The sequence below is a fragment of the Balaenoptera acutorostrata genome, chromosome 11, assembly GCF_949987535.1.
Source record: "Balaenoptera acutorostrata chromosome 11, mBalAcu1.1, whole genome shotgun sequence".
Lineage (NCBI taxonomy): Eukaryota > Metazoa > Chordata > Mammalia > Artiodactyla > Balaenopteridae > Balaenoptera > Balaenoptera acutorostrata.
In genome coordinates, this window is record NC_080074.1 from 103,795,960 (window position 1) to 103,815,159 (window position 19,200).

At 61.9% G+C, this 19,200-nt stretch overlaps 2 protein-coding genes across 9 annotated transcripts in view; one reads left to right on the forward strand and one right to left on the reverse strand.

Annotated features, from left to right (window-relative positions):
* The window catches only part of TSPAN11 (tetraspanin 11), a 64,035-nt gene extending 56,704 nt beyond the window's left edge, over window positions 1–7,331 (forward strand). For all 6 annotated transcript variants that reach the window (XM_007170220.2, XM_057557594.1, XM_057557596.1 and 3 more), the window contains exon 9: window positions 5,379–7,331. In XM_007170220.2, coding sequence (XP_007170282.1) covers window positions 5,379–5,438 — 60 coding nt within the window. In that variant the 3' untranslated portion in view covers window positions 5,439–7,331. The remainder of the gene's footprint in view (window positions 1–5,378) is intronic.
* A 3,471-nt stretch (window positions 7,332–10,802) lies between these two features.
* Window positions 10,803–19,200, reverse strand: part of TSPAN9 (tetraspanin 9) — a 183,441-nt gene continuing 175,043 nt past the window's right edge. For all 3 annotated transcript variants that reach the window (XM_057556941.1, XM_057556942.1, XM_057556940.1), the window contains 6 exons: window positions 18,486–18,677; window positions 18,055–18,129; window positions 16,814–16,915; window positions 16,046–16,177; window positions 15,624–15,707; window positions 10,803–14,184 (listed from right to left, as the gene is read on the reverse strand). In XM_057556941.1, coding sequence (XP_057412924.1) covers window positions 14,113–14,184; window positions 15,624–15,707; window positions 16,046–16,177; window positions 16,814–16,915; window positions 18,055–18,129; window positions 18,486–18,677 — 657 coding nt within the window. In that variant the 3' untranslated portion in view covers window positions 10,803–14,112. The remainder of the gene's footprint in view (window positions 14,185–15,623; window positions 15,708–16,045; window positions 16,178–16,813; window positions 16,916–18,054; window positions 18,130–18,485; window positions 18,678–19,200) is intronic.

Below are 19,200 nucleotides of genomic sequence, written 5' to 3' on the forward strand. Positions count from 1 at the left end.
GTGACTAGAGGGGACGGGCATCGTGCACATAGATCACTCGGCTCACCACTGAGCAGACAGCAGACGCTCAGAAAATGGTACCCACCACCGTTTTATCGTTTCTACGTGGGCACAGCGTCTCTCAACAGAGCCGAGTTGTCTCCTGGCCAGATCAGCCTGCCCCCCTCACCCACACTCAGGTGCAGGCGCAGCGAGCCGGGGGCGGCAGGTGGGGGGCACTCACACGGCCCTTTCGCACCCACCCAGGCAGGCCTTCTGCCCGGCGCACTGACCCCCGGGGAGCCGCAAGCCGGAACCGGGGCGGGGGTGGGGGACGCTCTGCACTGCAGCTCCTGCTCCCCCCGAGCTTCCCGGACACCTGTCGCCGACCTCAGGTGCTGGGGGCCTGCTCTGCGGACACTGGCCGGACCTGGGCCGCACTCTCCGTCCATTTCCTCCTGACCTCTGTTCTCAAAAGCGTGAAGCTGAAGATGAAGCAGTGAGGCCAAGGGCAGGGAGCGGGATGACCGCTGAGCCTGAGGTCAGGGTGGGACAAGTCCAGCTCTAGGAGTAACGCTGAGGAGGCCGGGTCACCAGGTCGAGGGCAGGTGCCCACAGCCCCCCGTTGACCCCCACCAAGTGCGGCTCATCCTCCACAGCGCCCTGCGGGACTGTGCTCACGCCCCAGAGAGTGTCACCGGGCCACCGCCGGGTCCCCATCCCTGGCCCATTTTCTCCGTCCATTCCGCTGCGGTGGCCGAGCCCCGGGCTCCAGCGCCCCCTGCCGGCTGGCTCTGGAGCTACCACCCAGCCTCGAGGAGGGGCTCAAACCAGGCCAGCCCCCCGGCTGCCATCCTCCACCAGGCACCCAGCACCTTCCCCCGACCCGCCCAGCCTGGCGCTTTGGAGACCCCCAGGCCCAGGCGATACAAGGCCAAGAGGTCATGCCCCCCTGTCCTCAGGAACAGGGGGAAGTCTTGCCAGGAGTCAGGGCCCCCATGGTAGACGGAGCCCCCTCTTCTGTGTGATCTGGGGGAACCACCCTCCCTCCTGAGCCTCAGTTTCTTTACCTGGAAAATGGAGGAGTCTGATGTCTGCAAGCCTTTTTTTAAGCAGCAGCGATCTCTCGTCCTGGAAATCTTGCACAGGAGCCCAGTTATTCAACGTGAAGCCAGAGCCGATCCGATGGAAGGAAGCAGGAGTCGGGAGCTGAGCCTGGCGTGAGAGCCCTCAGGAAGCATTTGGCCTCCCGCGATTTTCCTACTTCCTGGGAAGGATCCCGCCTCAGTGAGACGGAGGTGCTGCCGCTTCTTGGGACGTTAGGTAGATGTCTCACGAATACTCTGAAGACCAAGCAGGAAACACGACGAACGTAGCAAACCTGATTCCAGCCAGACATCGCGTGTGCCTCCAGGGCGTGTGGACCAGACGCTGGTCTGCCTGCAGAGATGCTGGCAGGCTGGATGGCCAGGATGCAAGAGGGGGACGGGCCTCCTGGAGCCTCTGAGGGCTGCACGTTGAGGTCACCTGGCAAGCTTTAAAACGCCCCAGGCCTGGGCTGCACCCCAGAACAATTAAATAACGCCATCTGGGGCTGGCAGCCAGGCGGCAGTGTGCTTGTAAAGCTCCCTGGTGGGTCCAGCGTGCAGCCAGGAGCAGAAACGTGAGAAAGAGCCCTGGGGGCCTGGAAGTCAGCAGTGGGAGAGGTCAGGAGCTGGGGACAGGACTGCACCCTCCCGGTCCTTAACCCCCCAAGACAGTCCTGCGAGGGAGGGAGGGGCCGGAGGACAGACAGAAACAGGAAGGGGAATTTACGGGGAGCCCGATTGGACAACTTTTAAAGAACTGGAACCAGCCAGCAGTGTCCCTGAAGAGTGCAGAGCTCTGGCTGTAGGTTGGGACAGCGGTTGGGGGCTTGTGGGGACCCTGAAGGACGGAGGTCCCGCACCTGCCAGGCTCTGCATTCTGGGGGTGCACCTGTCGCTTTCAGCAAGAGCTGGCAGGGCCCCTCCACCCTCCCGTCTTGGGTGACTCCGTACACTGGATTTCCAGACCCGCAAGTGCCCCAAATCATAGGCTTGTAGTCCTGGAAAAACTCGAAGATTCTCTAGGCGGGTGTGTCAACCCTGGACACACAGTAGAATCAGGTTTAAAAACTACCACTGCTCAGGCCCCAACCCCACACATCCTGGCTGTTGGTCTGGGGTGAGACCTGTACACGGGTGTTTTTTAAATCCCTCCAGGTGATTCACGTGTGTGCTCGGGGCTGAGAACACGGCCCCACCTATTGACCTACATCTGGGGCACCCGGCCAGGACCCAGCTCCACCCTCACGTCCCCTTCTGTGGGTGCGCTTTGGAGGCTGTCCACGCTGAGGTCACTTTGGAAGCTAATTGCCAGCGTATTCTGGCCAGGAAGCTTCTATCTAAAAAGGATACAGTGGCTCAGCGCCTTTTCCGACTGTCCTCCTCACACACAGAATCCGGGAGCCTCCCTCTCAGGGGCAGGGTGGGCAGAGGAGGGGTAGGGCGAGCGCTCTTTGTCAGCTTTGTAACGGGAGCTGCTGTGTGCCAGGCGCCCTGCCCAGTGCCAGGCCACACCAGCCGGCAGGACGTGGTCCCCTCTCCTAAGGGCTCTCACTCAAGGGGAGGAGACATACAGAACACAGGAGCCACGCACAGTCACAGTGTGAGCCCTGGGGTTTGGGGAGCACATAGGAGGCCCGAACCATCATGGGCAGTCAGGGAAGGCTTCCTGGAGGAAGTGATATATAATTAAGCCTTGAAGGAGTTTGACAGAAAGAAGCAGAAGGGGGAAGCATGCCAGGGTGAGGGGACTGCACGTGCAAAGCCCTGGCTGGCTGGGGGGTGAGGGAGGTTTATCCTGAGGGCCCTGGGGAGCCTCTCACAGGCTCAGGGTGCAGAAGGGGTTGGGTGCCGTGGTGCTGGTCTTGTCATACTGGGTTTCAAAGAATCTCACTGGGAAGGCTCTGGACCTGTGAACGGTCTGGAGGTTTTTCTATTGATAGAGGGGAACTTGGGGCTCAGAGGTTATGACTGAACCCAAGTCACAGAGCCCCAGATAGAAGCTAACCCACTCCCACTCCCACCCTGACATTCCCACAGCGTAGGATGGAAACATGAGCCCGGAAACCCACAGGACAGCGAGATTGGGATCTGCAGGTCATTTAAAGGGGAACTGAAAGATCTTATTGGAACGGCTTCTTGGACCTCCCTGGCCCATCCTTGATGCTTGTAATGACAGCCGGGTGCTGTCCCAAAAACCTCACAAGAGGCTAAAAGCATGCCGGCCTCCCTGTTAAAAAGCCCGCATGCGGCAAACACCGCCTCCAGGCAGGCTGCCAGGAGAGGGCACCTCTCACCCGTGCCCCACGCAGGCTGAGCCCAGCAGCCTGTCCAGCCCACCCTCTACCACCTCCTGCTCCTGCAGCCCCCTCGGCCTGTGTGTTCTCTGCTCACAGCCGTCTGTGCTGAGTCCTACTTGTCCTCTATCAGGAACGGGACACTGGGGGTCCCTCGGGGACTGGATAGTTTGGGCCCATTCCCCATCTGCATGCATCAGGGTGGTGTGTGTGTGCGTGTGTGTGTGAATGTGTGTGCACATGTGCACACACATTGATGTGCACATCCTCGGCCCCCTGCATGCATTGAAGTGGTGTGTGTGTATGTGTGTGTGTGCACATGTGTGTGTGTACACGTGTGTACATGTGCCCACGTGTTGATGAGCACATCGTCTGCCCCTCTGCATGCATCAGGGTGGTGTGTGTGTGTGTGTGTTTGGACACGCGCTGACGTCCACCTCGCCGTGCCTTCCCCGGGGGCACCCTGGGGACACATGTCATGTACAGGGTGCGCGTGCTGGACGCTCGGCCCTGCGGGTCCTCCCCAGCGTGAGAGCCGTGCCGTAGGGGACGCAGCCACGAGTCTGTGCCGGTCCAGCTGCTCCCATCTGGCCTCCCCTTGACAAGATGACCCCCCAGGACAAGTCCTCAAACCATGAGGTGGGGACAGGGCAGAGGGCCTGCACGCCGCCTGGGTGGAATGACTGTGACAGCCACCTGCTTAAAGCCAGCGGGAGATGAGATAACCTCCTAAGCCGCCTTTGAGCCCATGGCTCTGAATCCCAGAGGTGGATTAGCTGCTCTTAGCACCAAGGCTGAAAGCTGAAAGCTGGGTTCCCAGGGGGTGAAACTCCCGCGTGGGGACAGAGGGGAGGGAGGAAGGGGGCATAGAAGGGCTCGCCCTCTGCTCTCTCCTTGAGTCTCTCAAAGAGAAGCTAGGGTCTGCCAGCCCCAGGCCGTCCTCATCAGCCTGCCCTCCTCCGTGTGCATCCGGAGGTACCCTGGGAAGATCAGGTCAGCAGCAGCCGCTGGGAGAGATGGGGTGCTGTTTCCTGTATTTGGGAAACCCACCTGGACCCCTGTCCACGGCACAGTCATGGGCTGCCCTCCCAGGGTCCCCTCCTGCGGGCCAGGAGCCGGAAGCCAGCGGCGCCGTCTTTATCAGGGCCACCGTCCCAGTCCTGGGCCTCCTTGGCCTGACACGGCCTCACCTCCTCGTCCTCGATGCATCCTCGCGCGCGAGGGAGGAGAGGGAGAGGACGAAGGAGGAGGCAAGCAGAACAAGGTGGGGAACAAAGGTCCTCATCCTCTGCGTTTAGAGATGGGCGAGTGAGACGTGGGAGGCGACTGCCCAGCACTGCCCGACTCCGGGCCGCTCGGAGACGGGACAGAGGGGCTGGCAGGCAGGCTGCCCGGGCCTGGGGTTGGTGCCGCGTCCCGAGCTGATTTACAAGATGAGCTGGTGACAGTCCTGGGCCCTCCACTCAGAGCTTCAGTTTCCCCTCCTGCACATCAGCCAGAGAATCGACTCCGGGGCCTTGTTTTTCTCTGGTATCTGAGAGCAGCAAGACGTAGACAGACTTTCCTCGAGAAAGGCTGCTTCAGCCAGCAACGAGGGAGTGGCGGTGTCCCCGTTCGGAATCTAATAAAATCAGGCCATCTCCAGAGAAGATCTGGGACCACAGAGCCGCCCTGTGGGCGGGAAGCTTGTTAGACGTGCAGGCCCTCACCCAGGCCACAGAATTGTAATCTGCAGCATAACAAGGTCCCCGGGCGATCCGTGACCATCCAAGTGTGAGAAGTACCGCTCTTGGCTAGTGGTTCTCAAAGTGGTCCCCACCTCCACCCCCAGCATCACCTGGGAGCTTGTTAGCAATGCAGAGTCCCAGGCCCCACCCCAGACCCCCTGAGTCGGAACCTGCCCCTGATCAGGTCCCCAGGGGGCACTTGGGGGTGCGAAGCCCGGCTCCGGGGCGCCCTTGGCCGGCACACTAGCGGGCTCTGATTTCTCTGCCCCTCTGCTCTCTCCACCCGGCAGATCTGCGGGATGATTCTCACCTGCTGTTTGCACCGGAGGGTCCAGCTGCATTTTTACTAACGGCCGACCTTGTCCCCGTCCCACTGCCCTTCGCAAGTTCAGGGGCCCAAATCCCATCGGCCAGGCCTGCGACGTCAGCATCAGCTGGCCTAGAAGCTCCCGGAAACAACCCCTACTCTGTGCCCAGCCCCTTGGGACCCACAAGTGCCTGAGATCATGGCTCCTGCAGCCCCCCACCCGGGCCGGGGACCCTCAACCCCCTCCCTGCACTTCTGTGGGCTCACTGCCGGAACCCCCAGGCCGGGGGCGGAGCCTGCTGGGAGACCACAGCCAGAGCCTCGCCAGGCATGGGCTCCCGTGGACCGCAGGGGGCTGGGCTCAGGCTGTGCTCCCTCCCTGCTCCTGAACCCTGAACCAGGGCTAGGAACCTTGACCCCTCTGGGAGGCTTACACTGGGCCCGTGAGCCTCCACCCGTGCTCAGCACCCTTCCTTGTGCCTCTGCTGGGTGCGCTTTTCTCCCCCCGGCCTGGGAAATGCATCGGGTGGGCAGGGAGGGTTGGCTCTGCCCCCCAGAAGACCCAGCCTTCTGCCCACCACCACGCCTTCTCACCTGGAAGGGAGTGTCCGGTGGCCCGGTTCCTTCCTGCAGGGCCGGGGTTGGGCGGCGCAGGCGGGGTGGAGCCGCCAGGGCCGGGGGCAGGGACCTGCCTTGGGCCCCTCTCCGGGAGAGGTCCCCCTGGGGGACCTTGGCCCCAAGCCCCGTCTCTAGCCATATGCCCGTCGGGGGTCTCCTGTCCATGGCTTGAATCTCAGGAAGCCCAGGTTTTTAAAACCATCTTCAGCTCTTAATGTTGGTGGGAGTAAAATCCTTCCTGATTAAACCAAATCACAGACCCTGCAAAGTTGGAGCCGCTGAGAAGGTGCAGCTCTGAGCAGAGGGGGTGCTCTGCCCGGAGCCTACTTCTCCTGGGCCCACACTCCCAGACCACCAGGCCGTTACCACGTGGCCTACAGGAGCCCCACTGCTTCCCAGAGAGAATATAGCCCCTTCCTTAGCTTGTCATACTGGGGGTGAATCGGAATTTTCAGGAAGAACTTTCCCAGGTATGGAGGGAGAACTAAAAGAAAATCCTAGGAAATACAGAGCACAGGTGCTGGCAGTTTTCCAAAGAACACGTATCAACTCATGAGACCCCCATAGCCCGTCCCCCTCCACGTGGCCATTACAAGTGGGCAGAGATCCCCACGCCGGCCCTCGTGTCCCGGGTCCTGAAGTCCCCTCGTCCTCCTTCCCACCGCCGTGATGCTGAGGCCAAGGCCAGGAAAGGTCACACCTCGCCTCCCCAGTCTCTTGCGGGCCCAGCTCAGTCCCTGGTGACGGGTGTTTTCTTTCCCATTCGGGGGTCACCGCTGTCCCCAGCACAGCCCCAACTGTACCAAAACCGCACTCTCCCCGAACAGGGGCTACCCACACGAGCAGGGGGCCCAGCAGCCTCCCCGGGGCGGACTGCCCCTCCTGCCCGGGGATCCTCCGGGCGCTGTTAGGGCCCGGGGGTCACCGATGCCAGTTCATTAAAAGGGAGGCCAGCTTTCCAGCAACCCCAGACTGCACCAAAGCCAAAAAACATGGTGCTGCGATTATCTTTGCTGCCTTCCAACTTCCTGGGATTCGTGCATATCATCGAAAAATAACCATAGGTCCCAAGTTCTCTGCAGGGCTAGATGCCAGGCTGATGTCACACTCTCCCGCCGGTACCGGGACCCCGGGCCACCCCACTCCAGAGTGGCAGCGTTTCTCCACGGGGACCAGTTCATTTGTCCCCGTCCCCAGATGCAGGGGGGGCACTTTTTCACCCCAAAGCAAAGCGACTTCCATAGTAATTCAGAGAAGCTGGGGGCCCCAGGTTGCCCAGCGTGAAGCCAGAAGGAAGTAAATGCTTCGTCTTTTGTGACAGAAAGCGCTCATTCTATTTCATTCACTCTTCTGTCTAGAAAACTTGCTTGAGGTGGGTGGGGCTGGGGTCCATGGGAGAATCTGGGCCAGCTGGGCTCGGGGGGCCCCAAGATGGGGGCACGGGCTGGGGGGGCTCTGCAGGCTGGGCGCGAGCCCCTCGCCTGGTGTGAACCCGACGGTCCCGTTCACTGTGTGAGCCCTCCATCCACCAGGGACGTCCCCGGGGGGAACCCACCTTGCAGGGGAGTCCACAGCCCTGCCCTCCTCCTGTGTCACGCCAGCATCTTGGTCGAGATTATTCTCTGAACGACCACGGGGCTGCCCTCCGATGGCCTGGGTATCAGTCAGGGGCTGGACCCGGTCTAGGCACGTCTGAGCACATCTGTCTTGTTGGGCCGGCACGTCTGCTCACCTGCACCATCACCGTGAGTGTGAGTATGCACGCGTGTCCGCACAAACGCTCAAGTGTGCCCGGGGGGCCGGCACCCCTGCAGGCCCCTCCCCACTGCACACAAGCAGCGCTGGGGGTGGTGGGCACTGCTGTCTACACAGGCTGGCAGTCAGCGGGGCCCTGGTCAGGTGGGTGAGCAGCAAGAAACCTTTGCGAAGCTGTTTCCCTCGGTGCCTGCCGGCGGGCCCGTCACCTGCCACTCCTTCCCAGCTCCGAGGGCCAGGCTGTCAGGCTGCAGTGGGTGGGCTGCCGTGAGCTGGACCCTGGTTCCCTCCCTCCACCAGCTGAGAATGGACAGGCTGTCAGTGGGGGCACAGGAAGCCCCGCTCGCCTCTCCCCCTGCATCCGTCACTGGCTGAAGATGACAAGGCAGTGGCTGAAGATGGTGACACAGTGACTGACGGCCAGCAGGGGGGCCTGGGGGACCCTCTGGGTCAGGTTGGGGGATGAAGAGGGCGGTCAGTATAGCACGAATCCAGCCCTGTCCGTCAGCAAGGTCCAGACTCTGTCCTTGCACTTTGTCGTCAGCCAGGCCAGCCAGAGCCAAGAGGGCTAATGTTCCCACTGGCACTGTTTCACGAGGTGGGAACAGTTTCCACCAGACTTTTCAAAAGCTGTAAGTATCCCTGAAAGTCCCTAACTGGGGTTTAGGGAACCCCAGGTTGGGGACCAGAGATCAAATTTCACATGCTTTCGCTGAGTTGCCAACCAGTAAGTAGGAAGGCTGAGTCCTTTTGGGAACTGGGTCTGTTGACAGAAGATATCTATTGAGACTATATTGGCCCTGCAGGAATTCAGTGCGGGGAGAGGGGGGCAAACGACAAGGAGCTTCCTGATGCCGTTGACCAGTGAGACGGCCTCGCCTGTCCACACGTTGGATCAGCCTTGCTGCAGACGTTGGGCGAGGCTGGTTCCCTGAGCTCTGCAGCCACCCGAAGAAAACTCTCTGGGTGGCAGCAGGCTCTACCCACCAGACCCACAGAGCACACTGGGGCCTGGCTACACCAGTCCCCCACCTCTGCTCAGCATCGAGGGGCACTGAGGGCAGCTGGGCAGTGCTCCGGGGTGCCCCAGCTGCCATGTAAGCGCCTCGACAGGGAGAGCCCAGCAGCAGCTTCAGCCGGAGAGCCTGGCCCGGGCACGCCCTGTGGAGTGTTGTTATCCTTTTTGTTAGTTTAAGGAGACACACTAGTCCATCTCCATGACTGCGTTACACTCAGCAAAAACAAGATGGCTAAATCAATAGCCTCCAAGTCTTTGCCGAACACTTTAAGAAGGAACCATTGCAATGCCAATATTTTTGTGTTCAAAGTGACATTCACTTAATCTGACTTCCCTCTGACTTCTGTGGATTATTGAATGCTGCTACTGGACCAGCAGAGCAGAACAAGCCCCCCGGGGGGTGGGGTGGGGGAAGCTTGCCCACCGAGCCCGCACATCTCCTGAGCTCTATCCCCCCTCCACACTCCATCCAGCTCCGCCCCCCAGATCACTCTCTAGCAACTCCAGTTTTCAGCCAGGGGGATGTTCTTCCTTGGGGGTCCCACCTCTTGTTTGGGGACTCCTGAGGCCCCAAATTTGACCAGTTTCTTGCCAAGCACCTACTCTGGTTCAGAACAAGCTGGATGTCTTCTTTTTTTTTTAATTTATTTATTTTAATTTATTTATTTTTGGCTGTGTTGGGTCTTCATGGCTGCGCGTGGGCTTTCTCTAGTTCCAGCGAGCGGGGGCTACTCTTTGTTGTGGTGCGCGGGCTTCTCATTGCAGTGGCTTCTCTTGTTGCGGAGCATGGGCTCTAGGCGCACGGGCTTCAGTAGCTGTGGCATGCGGGCTCAGTAGTTGTGGCTCGTGGGCTCTAGAGTGCAGGCTCAGTAGTTGTGGCGCACGGGCTTAGTTGCTCCGCGGCATGTGGGATCTTCTCGGACCAGGGCTCGAACCCGTGTCCCCTGTATTGGCAGGCGGATTCTTAACCACTGTGCCACCAGGGAAGCCCTGGATGTCTTTACGTACATGATTTTATTTAGTCCTCGCAGCAAATCTGTAAAATACGTATTGTCCGCATTTTGCAGATGATGAAACCAAGACAAGTTCAGTGAGAACGCAGTGCTCACACGGATGCCAACCACGTGCAGAGTGGGAGCCGAGCCCGGTCCTCCCGAACCAGTGCTCTCTCCACCCAGGCGTGGTACCTCTCTATGGGTGAAAGCTCAGGCGCGACCGACAGCCGATAAAACAGTTGTGGTCAGGAGGGATCTATAGTGCACACAAAGGCATTTCACAAGCTGTGACCCAACACCAACAAAAGGAGAGATTTGGTTACAGCCTGCAGCTCTGCCCATCCACCCCCTGCACGCAAGCTCGCGGCCCGAGAGACCCACGCGGCCGCCGTCTGGTTCCAGGAGTCCTCTCCTGTGGGGGAGGGGCTCGCGCTGGGGGGATGACAGGAAGGTTCCTTCTCCCCCCAGCAAATCTGGTCCATCACCAAGGCTTGTCGGTCCTCCCGCGGGTCCCTGTCATGTTTCCCCCATCCCGCTGGTAACTCCCTTCGTTCTCACGCTGTAGCCAGAGGGATGGCGCTCAAGGGCAGAGCTGAGCCGGTCCCACGGGCTTCAAACCTCTCAGCGGGCGCCCACTGCTCTTAGCTTAAAGTTCAAACTCACCCACCGGCTCACAAGCTGCGACCCCTGCCCAGCCCCACTGGGGGCCTCTGATAACTTGTTCCCGGCCCCTCCCTCACACACTTACAGGACCCCAGGACTGGCCATCTGTGGCGGGTGGCAGACACCGAGGTGGGAGCTGGCCTCTCGTGCGGCCAGCTCAGGCCGCCGGGACAGGCTCCCAACCCCAGAGACCCCTTCCCCGCCCAGCAGATCTGTAGCCTGGGCCCGAGGAGGGGAGGAGAGGTCCTCACCGTGCACTGTGCGTGGACAAGGCAGGCTGGTCCCTCACACCAACCACCTCGTGAAAAAGTCACAGTCGTGGCTCAGTGGACACAAACACCACAAAGAGAAAGGCTGCTTGTGCTTTTGACACGTTATCAGTTTTTATTTAAAAACATGCTAAAAACATGGCGTTCCGTAAGCCAGGACCAGGATGAAGGTAGCACACAGATATGGCATCGCAAGCAGAAAAGTGCATTGAAACCAGCACGCGTGCCCCCCGCTCGGCCACGCTGCCCCAGCGGGCAGGGTGTGGGCACAAGCCCCAGGCCTGGCCCTCGAGGGGCCCGGTCAGCGTGGCGAGGCGAGGACACGCCCTGGACTTGGCCTCATGGCGGCGGAGGGGGGATGGGAGAACAGGAACACAGGAGGCCGGCCCTGAAGGGCCGAGGGGCAGGGTGGACCTCAGGTACCCGGCTCCCGCTCCGTCCTGGCTGGGTCCCTGCTGTTAGCACCTCCACCAGCGGTGGGCAGGGGCCGGAGAGGTGGGGACATTCTTTCCATCCACCTGGACCACTCTTTGGCCACCAAAGCAAGGAGGGACGGCCATCTGGTCCAAGTCAAACCAGAACACCTGCATGAGGGTCTAGGGTGGGTCAGCAACCTTTCCAGTGTGAGAGGCCACGACGCAGGCCCACGCTGGAGGGGAGAGAGGAGAGGGCCTCCAGCAGGGGAACGGGTCGGCACCTGCTGGGGTCCCCAAGGGCCGTGCTCAGCCCTGCTGGCTCACCTCCCTTGCGAGACGGCTACAGAGAGAGGCCGAGTGGAGACAGGCACTCCCCTGACGTCTGCAGGACCTTGGCCTTGGGAGTCAACTCTGTATACTACCTGCATCAGACCCCACTGAGCTAACTGTGACCTTGGCAGGGGAATCGCCAGGGAGCGGTTTCACTCAGGGAGTGCTGCCCACGAGAGCAGGGTCGGGAGAAACTGAGAAGGTGCTGGGCCCCATCACGGACATCACACGGCACGCCTTCTGTGCGGGGTGGGGACCGCTCTGCACGATGGGCGAGGGGCTGGGAGGAGCCCCCCCACCGCCGTGCGCAGAGCCCGCCGCCCGGTGTGGACTCGCCAAATGACGGAATAGCCAAGCACAGGGTCAGGCGAGAAGGCAGTTTTGGGGACTGCGGACAAGGCTCTGTGGACAGACGGACGGGGCAGGGGCTGGCGGGAGGAGGGAGCCGGAGGCAAGGGCCCCAGGGCCGGAGGACGCCCCTGAAGCTCCAGAAACAAGATGCCAGCGAGGCCGTACACCCCCAAGGTGCCAGGCTTTTGCTGTTGATTTTCACAAAAATTTTACATTGCATTGATAGGCATAAACAACCCCCCCAAGACAAACCCATTATGTAGCAGTCCCACTGTGCCACTCGAATGCTTGTTTGTGGAGGGGCCCTCGCAGTGGAATGGTGGTGCATCCGCTCTGGGCTCTGCAGACCTGGGCTCCCGGGAGGTGGCCGAAGCTCCTTCCCAGGAAGGCAGGGCCAGAGGGTGGGGAGGGCCGGTCCCCTGTGGCCTCCAGCCACAGCCCTGCCCACAGGCTTTCCCATGATCACGCCCACTCCCGTCTCAGGAGGTGTTCTCTAGTCTGCCCAACTCGCTGAGACCACCCTACTCTCCGCTCCCCCGCACCCAAAAGCTCGACTCCTGAACACACCAAAAGTTCTGTACTCCTGGTCCCAACCGTCTTGTACTTAAGGGGAGAAGGGGGCTGCTGGCTGGGTGGCCAGGTCTCAGCTCTCGGAACAGACAGGTGGAGGCTGGGGAGGAGACAGGGCCCCCCGGGAGGTCAGGGCACCCATCCAAAGAGTGCAGAACAAAGGCAGCGCCCAGGCGAGGCCCACCTGGGGAAGTATCAGCTGGTGGGAAACCTTTCCAAGCTCAGCCCCATGGATTCTTGACTTATTTTTTTAACTGCACAACTTGCTTAGACCAGCATGAACCCTAGTGGGGGCACCTCGCTGCAGGCGGATGCCCCCCAACTGTCCATCTCCAGGCCCTGACTCAGGCTGCTTTGTCCTGGGGCTACTGTAACAGGATCCCGTCTGGCCTCTCTTGGGTCTTCGGTACTCTTCCTTGGGGTCACAGAGGACGTGATCACCAGTCACCCCAGCATCCATGAACCCCAAGGAAGGAGATGCGGGTCCTGGGACCCAGGTGGGCATCCCTCCCTCCCTCCCAGCAGGGAGTCAGCAGCCGAGTGACTCTGGCTGGACCGATCACGGCTCCGCCCTCCCTCTGGTGGTCGTGGGTCCTCTGCTGCTGTCTGAGCAGCTCCACGGAAGGACCGCTTCCCCTTCCAGAAGCAATGTGAGAGAGTGAGCAGCATCTGAACTAGAGAGGTATTTGTCCATGAGTTTCTAGCAGGAATGTCTGTGAAATAACGGGTTTGCAGAACCTGTCGCGGGAATGCCCGCAGGGGTGGAAGGGAGCCTCCCGGGCCCACAGAGGGCAGGAGGGAGGAAGAATGGAAAAAGAGCTGCTCAGCAGTGACGCATAAGGACCCACGACCGCTCGGCCTCGTTCCCAGCAAAGCACCCGTGCCCCCAGAGGACCCCCGGCCCTGGCCTCTCACGCGGCCTGGGCCCCGGCAAACGCTGCACCCTGCAGGCCTCGGCCCCGTGCGGCCTCCTGTGCCCCCCTCTCCCCTGCCTCTCCCAGGCTCCCTGCTCCCCCTCCCTCAGTGCATCCTGGCGAGAGCCTCCTGAGTGAGCACAGTGGTCTGTCCTGACAGAAACCGGGCGGACACGCCCTGTCCCCCGCCTGTCCCCACCCTCAGAAAGAAAATCAAACCATTACAGAAATCAACACAGTAAAAAGTTATAAATCAGAAAGCTAACCCTAAACTTATCCAAGAGATAGTATTCCTGAATAATCGTAATCAGAGTAAAATAAAATAGAAAAGCTACACTGTAAGGTATAAAAAGCCTGGGCGAGATGTTTCCAGGGCCCCGGCCGGGAGACGGTCCGCCCCGCCCGCGTCCGCGCACCCGCTCTCCGGGTGGCCAGGGGCACCGGGGCCTCCGCCGGGCAGTCTCCACCGGGAGGGAGCCCTGCGCCTCCCGCCCCACGCCACGCGGGGACAAAGTGTCAGCGGAGGAAGGACAGGGCAGAAGCGCACCGGTGCCGGGGGGCTCCCAGAGCACACCCCCCGCCCACCCTGTCTTCTTTGGCAAATGCACAGGAATCCGGGCGCCCCGGCACCCCAAGGTCTCTGCGCCTTCTCCTCCCTGGCCTCCGCCCGCCGAGAAGGCTGCAGCGGGTGGCAGGGAAGGCGGGCCGGGGCGGCGGGCGCAGGGGTCAGCGGTCTGGAGGGTGCGGGCAGGCGACACAAGCTGAAGGCCTCTCCCCTGGCGCAGTGTCCGCGGGGCCGGGGCGTTCGGCCAGCCCGCTCAGGCATCGTATTTTTTCCCAGTCCGGTGGATGTGCTGGAAGAGGGTCATGGAGAAGGCCATGCCCAGAATCTGAAAGACACGGGGAAGGGGCCTCACATGGGGGCCAGGGGCACCCAGAGCGCGCGAGGCAGCCCCCTGCAGGATGCAGATGCTGGCGGAGTGAGGACAATGCAGAAAAGAGGAGGCCGCACGCGGGGACCTCGGCCGCTCGGACTGTCCGTGCGGGACGTCACCGAGCTCCGAGGCCCAGAAACCTGCTGTTTCAGAGCGCTGCGGTGAGGACAGGACCTGACCCTAAGTGGCAGCCGACAGGGAGCTGGGGGCGTGGGGGGGGAGCGGCAGGACACTGACAGCCGCCCGCCTCACTTCCGCGGGGTCCTGGGGTACACGGCGTGGCGCCTGACCGCTGCTGCACTGGGAGGACGTTACCACTCATCTGGGTCCCCTCAGCCCCAGCCCCTGCAGGAAGCCAGCCTGCGGCCTCCCGGGCACCGGCACTCGCCGCGGATCGCGCGGCCAGAGACACCATACTTCCCGCGGCACTCACACTCAAGGTCTGCCCGTGACCTTGGAGACTGAGGGGCCCAGCCTGGTCCCGGCGTCCTGGTCCAGGCCTGGCTGCAGGCAGCCCTGAGCCGAGCCCCACTCTTGGCACTGGAGAGACCCTTGCTCCCGCGAGCCCGTCTTCCGTCAGAGCCCTGAGCGGGGACAGTGGCTTGTCCACTAAGCTCGGAGGCTCGCAGATAAACAGACACGGTCAGGCCCGCGGGGTCTAGGGAAGAAAGGGGACTTCGTGCAGGATGCTCATCTTCCCGTGGACGGACCAGTCAGGGTCAGCTGGTCACCAGGGGTAGGAGTTACACACAAGTGGGCAAGGAGGGAGCCCATAATGCTTCCCAAGAAAGGCCGGGGGCTCCTGCTCTCACCATGTCAGCCTTCTCTTCAAGGAGGGAGCCGGGGGCCCCTCCGAGTCCCCCTCCGTCACCCACGCTGGGCCTTGCACAGCATGGCCGCCCGCGAAACGCTGGCTAAGGGCAGCGAGCCCTTCCCGAGCACCTCCCCTGTGCGACGTTTCGGGTATTAAACTCATATAACGCTAAGAAGTGGCCCACGATCACGCCCACTACACGGATGTGTAAACGAAGGCACAGCAGCTAAGCCACTTGCCAGGTCACACGTATCCCACGGGATGGGACAGACTCCACGGAGGCCGCCTGTAGGCCTTGCTCACAACTGATGCCTGAGGACTCACCGCCGTTCAGTTCAGTCACAGGGTAAACGTCCCCGTGCTGTGGGGACAGGCATGTCACAAGCAAACCCATGGGGGCTTCCTGCGATGCCAGCACAGGCCCAAGGCTCAGAGGGATGTGACAATGACACAGCAGCGCCCTGCAGGCTCGCGCAGGCCCCGAGGGAGCAGGCCGGGCGGGGAGGGGCGGGGCCGCCCACCGGTCGTCTCTCCCTCGGGCTTTGGGGCTGGGCTGCGTGAGGCTGGGCAGCCCCCTTACCTGCATGGTCAGGATGCACATCCCCACCGTGCCGAGCACGTGCTTATTGTCATCAAACCACGTCTTCACCTTTTCGTAGCAGCCCTGGGGAGCGAGGACCAGAGCTTCAGGCGCTGGCGTGACCGTGGGCCCCTCGCCCGGCCCCTACCTCGCTGCGCCTCTGCCCCTGCCCCCAGCCCCGGTCCTCTTGCCTTCGGGCATCTCCCCCAGGGGTTCCGCCTACAAGGCCCCGCCGCACAGCCCCAGACCCCATTCCCCCCGACCTCCGACGCCCCCAGATGTGGGCCCAGATCCCCCACTTCCCACCTGCCTTCTGGCTTCAGGCCTGTGCGTCCCCGCCCGTCCCACATTGGTGGCCCGGGCCACCGTCCCCAGGCTGTCCACCACACGGACCCCTGGGGTGGGGTGGGGTGCAGCCTCACCGTCCTCCACACGGGGGCGCTGCTGTTGCGCCCACAGCCCTGGGAGTTCTCCATGCAGCAGCGGTCGGGAACCGTGTTCTCCCCCAGCACCGGGTACCAGTCTGTGTAGTCGGTGACACCACAGCACCGCATCTGCGGGGGGAGGGGCACGGGGTCAGACGGGCCACACCCGGCATCCCCCTTGGGCTTCCCCTGCCACCCAGCCCCCACGGGAGCTGCCGCCTGGAGTTCAGCCTTCTCGTCCCTTCTTTGGGCCTCAGCCGGGCCCAGAGGAGAAAGTGATCGCTCCTTCCTGGAGGCTGGATGGGGAGAAGGCAATGCCGCCTGCCCTCTGAGCTGGGCGCTGGGCGCTGGGCAGGGCACTCAGCCCTCCACTCGCCCACCAGCCCCCTGGCTCTTGGCTTTGTGGATCGTCCCAAGCTGGCTGTAGCACCCAGCCCGCTGGGGCTGTGCTGACTCGTTTCCTCTTAGAACAGAGCCTCCTGAGTCATGACAAGGGAGGCAACCCTGTTGCTAAAATAAGTTGTCGTTCGTGCCAAAGCTTCAGAAAGGAAGGGCTTGGACGAGGTGCCCTCTCGATCATCCGTCCTTCCCAGCTCCCTGGGCCCCACAGCTGCAGGCCACGTCCAGGCCCTGTTTGCCGTCCTCCCCGACCCCCCCACCCCTCTGCGGCTGCCGCACGGTGTCTGACCCAGAGAGCCGGGGTGCCCAGCCGGGTGCCAGAGTCTGAGGCCCAGGCCCCGCCCCCCGCCCAGCATGACCCTGCACCTCGGCCTGGATGATGTTCCAGGCGTTCTTAAGCCCCACGTTGTTCTCCGAGTTGTACAGCAGCAGGCCTTCCTTCAGGTCCTTCCTGGCGTTCTCGTTCACCTGACAGGTGAGGGCAGACTCAGGTCGGGGTAGAGCAGGAGGCCGCCCTGCTCCCCAGCTCTCCCAGGTCGGCCAGGACAGCTGGCCACAGCTCTCCCGGGCTGGGGAGGCCCGCTGGGGACGGGAGCTGAGCTCTTCGGGCCAGAGCTGTGACACGGAGGCGGGGACAGCCCAAGCCCCTCAGCTGCCCTGGTCCCAGGACCAGCCCCGCACAGGCCACCCTGCCCCCAGGCCACGACACCCCCCATCGCTGCCCCTGTCGGGACACACCCTGGGAACCGCAGGGTGCAGATCAGCCATCCCGAGTGTGGGTCCACCTCTGCTTTGTCTGTGAAGTTGGAAAATAACATCTACCTCTGGGATTGTTGTGAGCATTAAAGGAAAGGACTCCTATAAAGAACTGAGAACAAGGCTGGCCCGCAGGGATCTCTCAGCATTATTCGTGCCTCCTTTTCAGAGATGCAAAGGAACTACCGTTACAAATGCTAAGAGTGCCTCACCCTCTCAGTGAGGCCCGGGCGCCTCCTTCAGGACCAAGGAGAAGATGGTAACACGGTTCCGGGTACAACACACCCAAAGGGCCCACCGAGCCCGAAGCCCGCGCTTGGCCAATCGCTCCTGGTGGTCCCAGAAGAAGTTCCCCAACTTTGCAGGGAACTGTCCAGCCTGGCGGGGTCGCCAGGGGTCCCCGCTCCACCCTCCTGAACCCCCGGTCCAGCCTGGGAGCAGCTGTCTGTCCCCAAAGGTCTCTGGACGTAGAAGCAGAGCTGCCTCCACTGTGAGCCCGACGCACTGTCACCTGGAAGGCTCCCCTGTGCTACCAGTAGGTTACCCTCCTATCACCCAGCCCAGACACCTAGTGAGCTCTGCATCCCTCCCCACAACTGTGTTTGAATACTCCCAGTGACGGGGAGCTCTCTGTGCCAGAGGCCGTCCGTGGCATCCCTGGGTCATTAGAGGACTCCACTTCCTAAGACTACACAGGGTAATAAGCCCCCCACCAAAACCTCTCCTCTGGGCCCTTCTTAGCGCTCCTCTCCTCACAAGTACAAACTGTCACTGCTTTTCCTCCGCCTTCCCAGACCCACCCCCAGGGGCGATGAAATTCCATACGCCCCCTCCCCTCCTGGAAGGCTTACCTTGTCCATGTAGACAAAGAAGAGGGTAATTAATATCAGCTCCGCCAGGAGAATGACCAACAGGACGATGAAAAACTGCAAAGAGAAGGTCCAGGCGTGGGCACGCGGTAGTGCTCACGGCCGGGGACGGGGTGCAAACGGGACGTCAGGGGACAGGCAACACCTAGACGGGATTTCCCAGGCACGGGAGAGGCCACGGCTCCCGAGGACTCCCAGATGGGGAGGGGAGGGACATAAGGCAGACACCAGTCAAGGAGTGGGAGGGGCACGTAGGGCAGGGGTAGCCCATCATGAGGAAGAGGGGTGGGGTCAGGCAAAGACCATTCTAGGAGCTACTTCTCCGGGCTCAGGCTGGGCACCCAGTGGGCTCAGTGGCTCAAATGCAGGGCGATCCAGCGTTCAGAGGGCTGGGGGGCTGGGGTCCAACTTACACTCAGGAGGAGGCACCTGTTCTCCTTGATGGCCCCCAGGCAGCCGAGGAAGCCCGTCACCATGACGATGGTGCCTATGGCGATGACGAGGTTGGCTGCAGACAGCGATGGGAAGCTGGGGGAGAAGGTGGCAAAATTGCCTTGGGACACGGAGAGCCAAATGCCCACTCCAAGCAGTCCACAGCCACAGAGCTGGAGAGAAAGGGAAGCCTGTTAGCCCGGCACTGCTCTGGTATCCGTCTCCACAGGACTCAAAGGACTGCGTCTCCCTCCACTGCCCCCACGGCCCCCGGCCCCAACCATGAGACACGGACAGGCTACAGCTGGGTGGTGTGACCCGCACAAAGCCCCCAGCCTCTCCGCGTCAAACGGGATGCCACCGGCTTCTCGAAGCGCGGAGGGTCACGTCAATGAGGACAAATTAAACAAGGCACAGGGAAAGCATGTAACAAGTACGGAAGGTCCTAGCTGCACGTGCACAGCCATGGGGGTCCCACTCCGCAGAGGAGGGCCTGGCGCTCAGGAAGGAGGCGGGGAGGGGCCACGTGGTCATGGAAGCAAGTGAGGGGTTTGGGAGGGAACCGCTGAGCCAGTTTCTCAGAGCCAGACCCTGCGGTGACTGGGTCCCGCTGCCCTGACGGGAAGGGCCACTTGCCCATGGTCCTCAGGAGCTGGAAGAACAAATCTCACGCAGATGGAAATAGGAAGGGGCTCC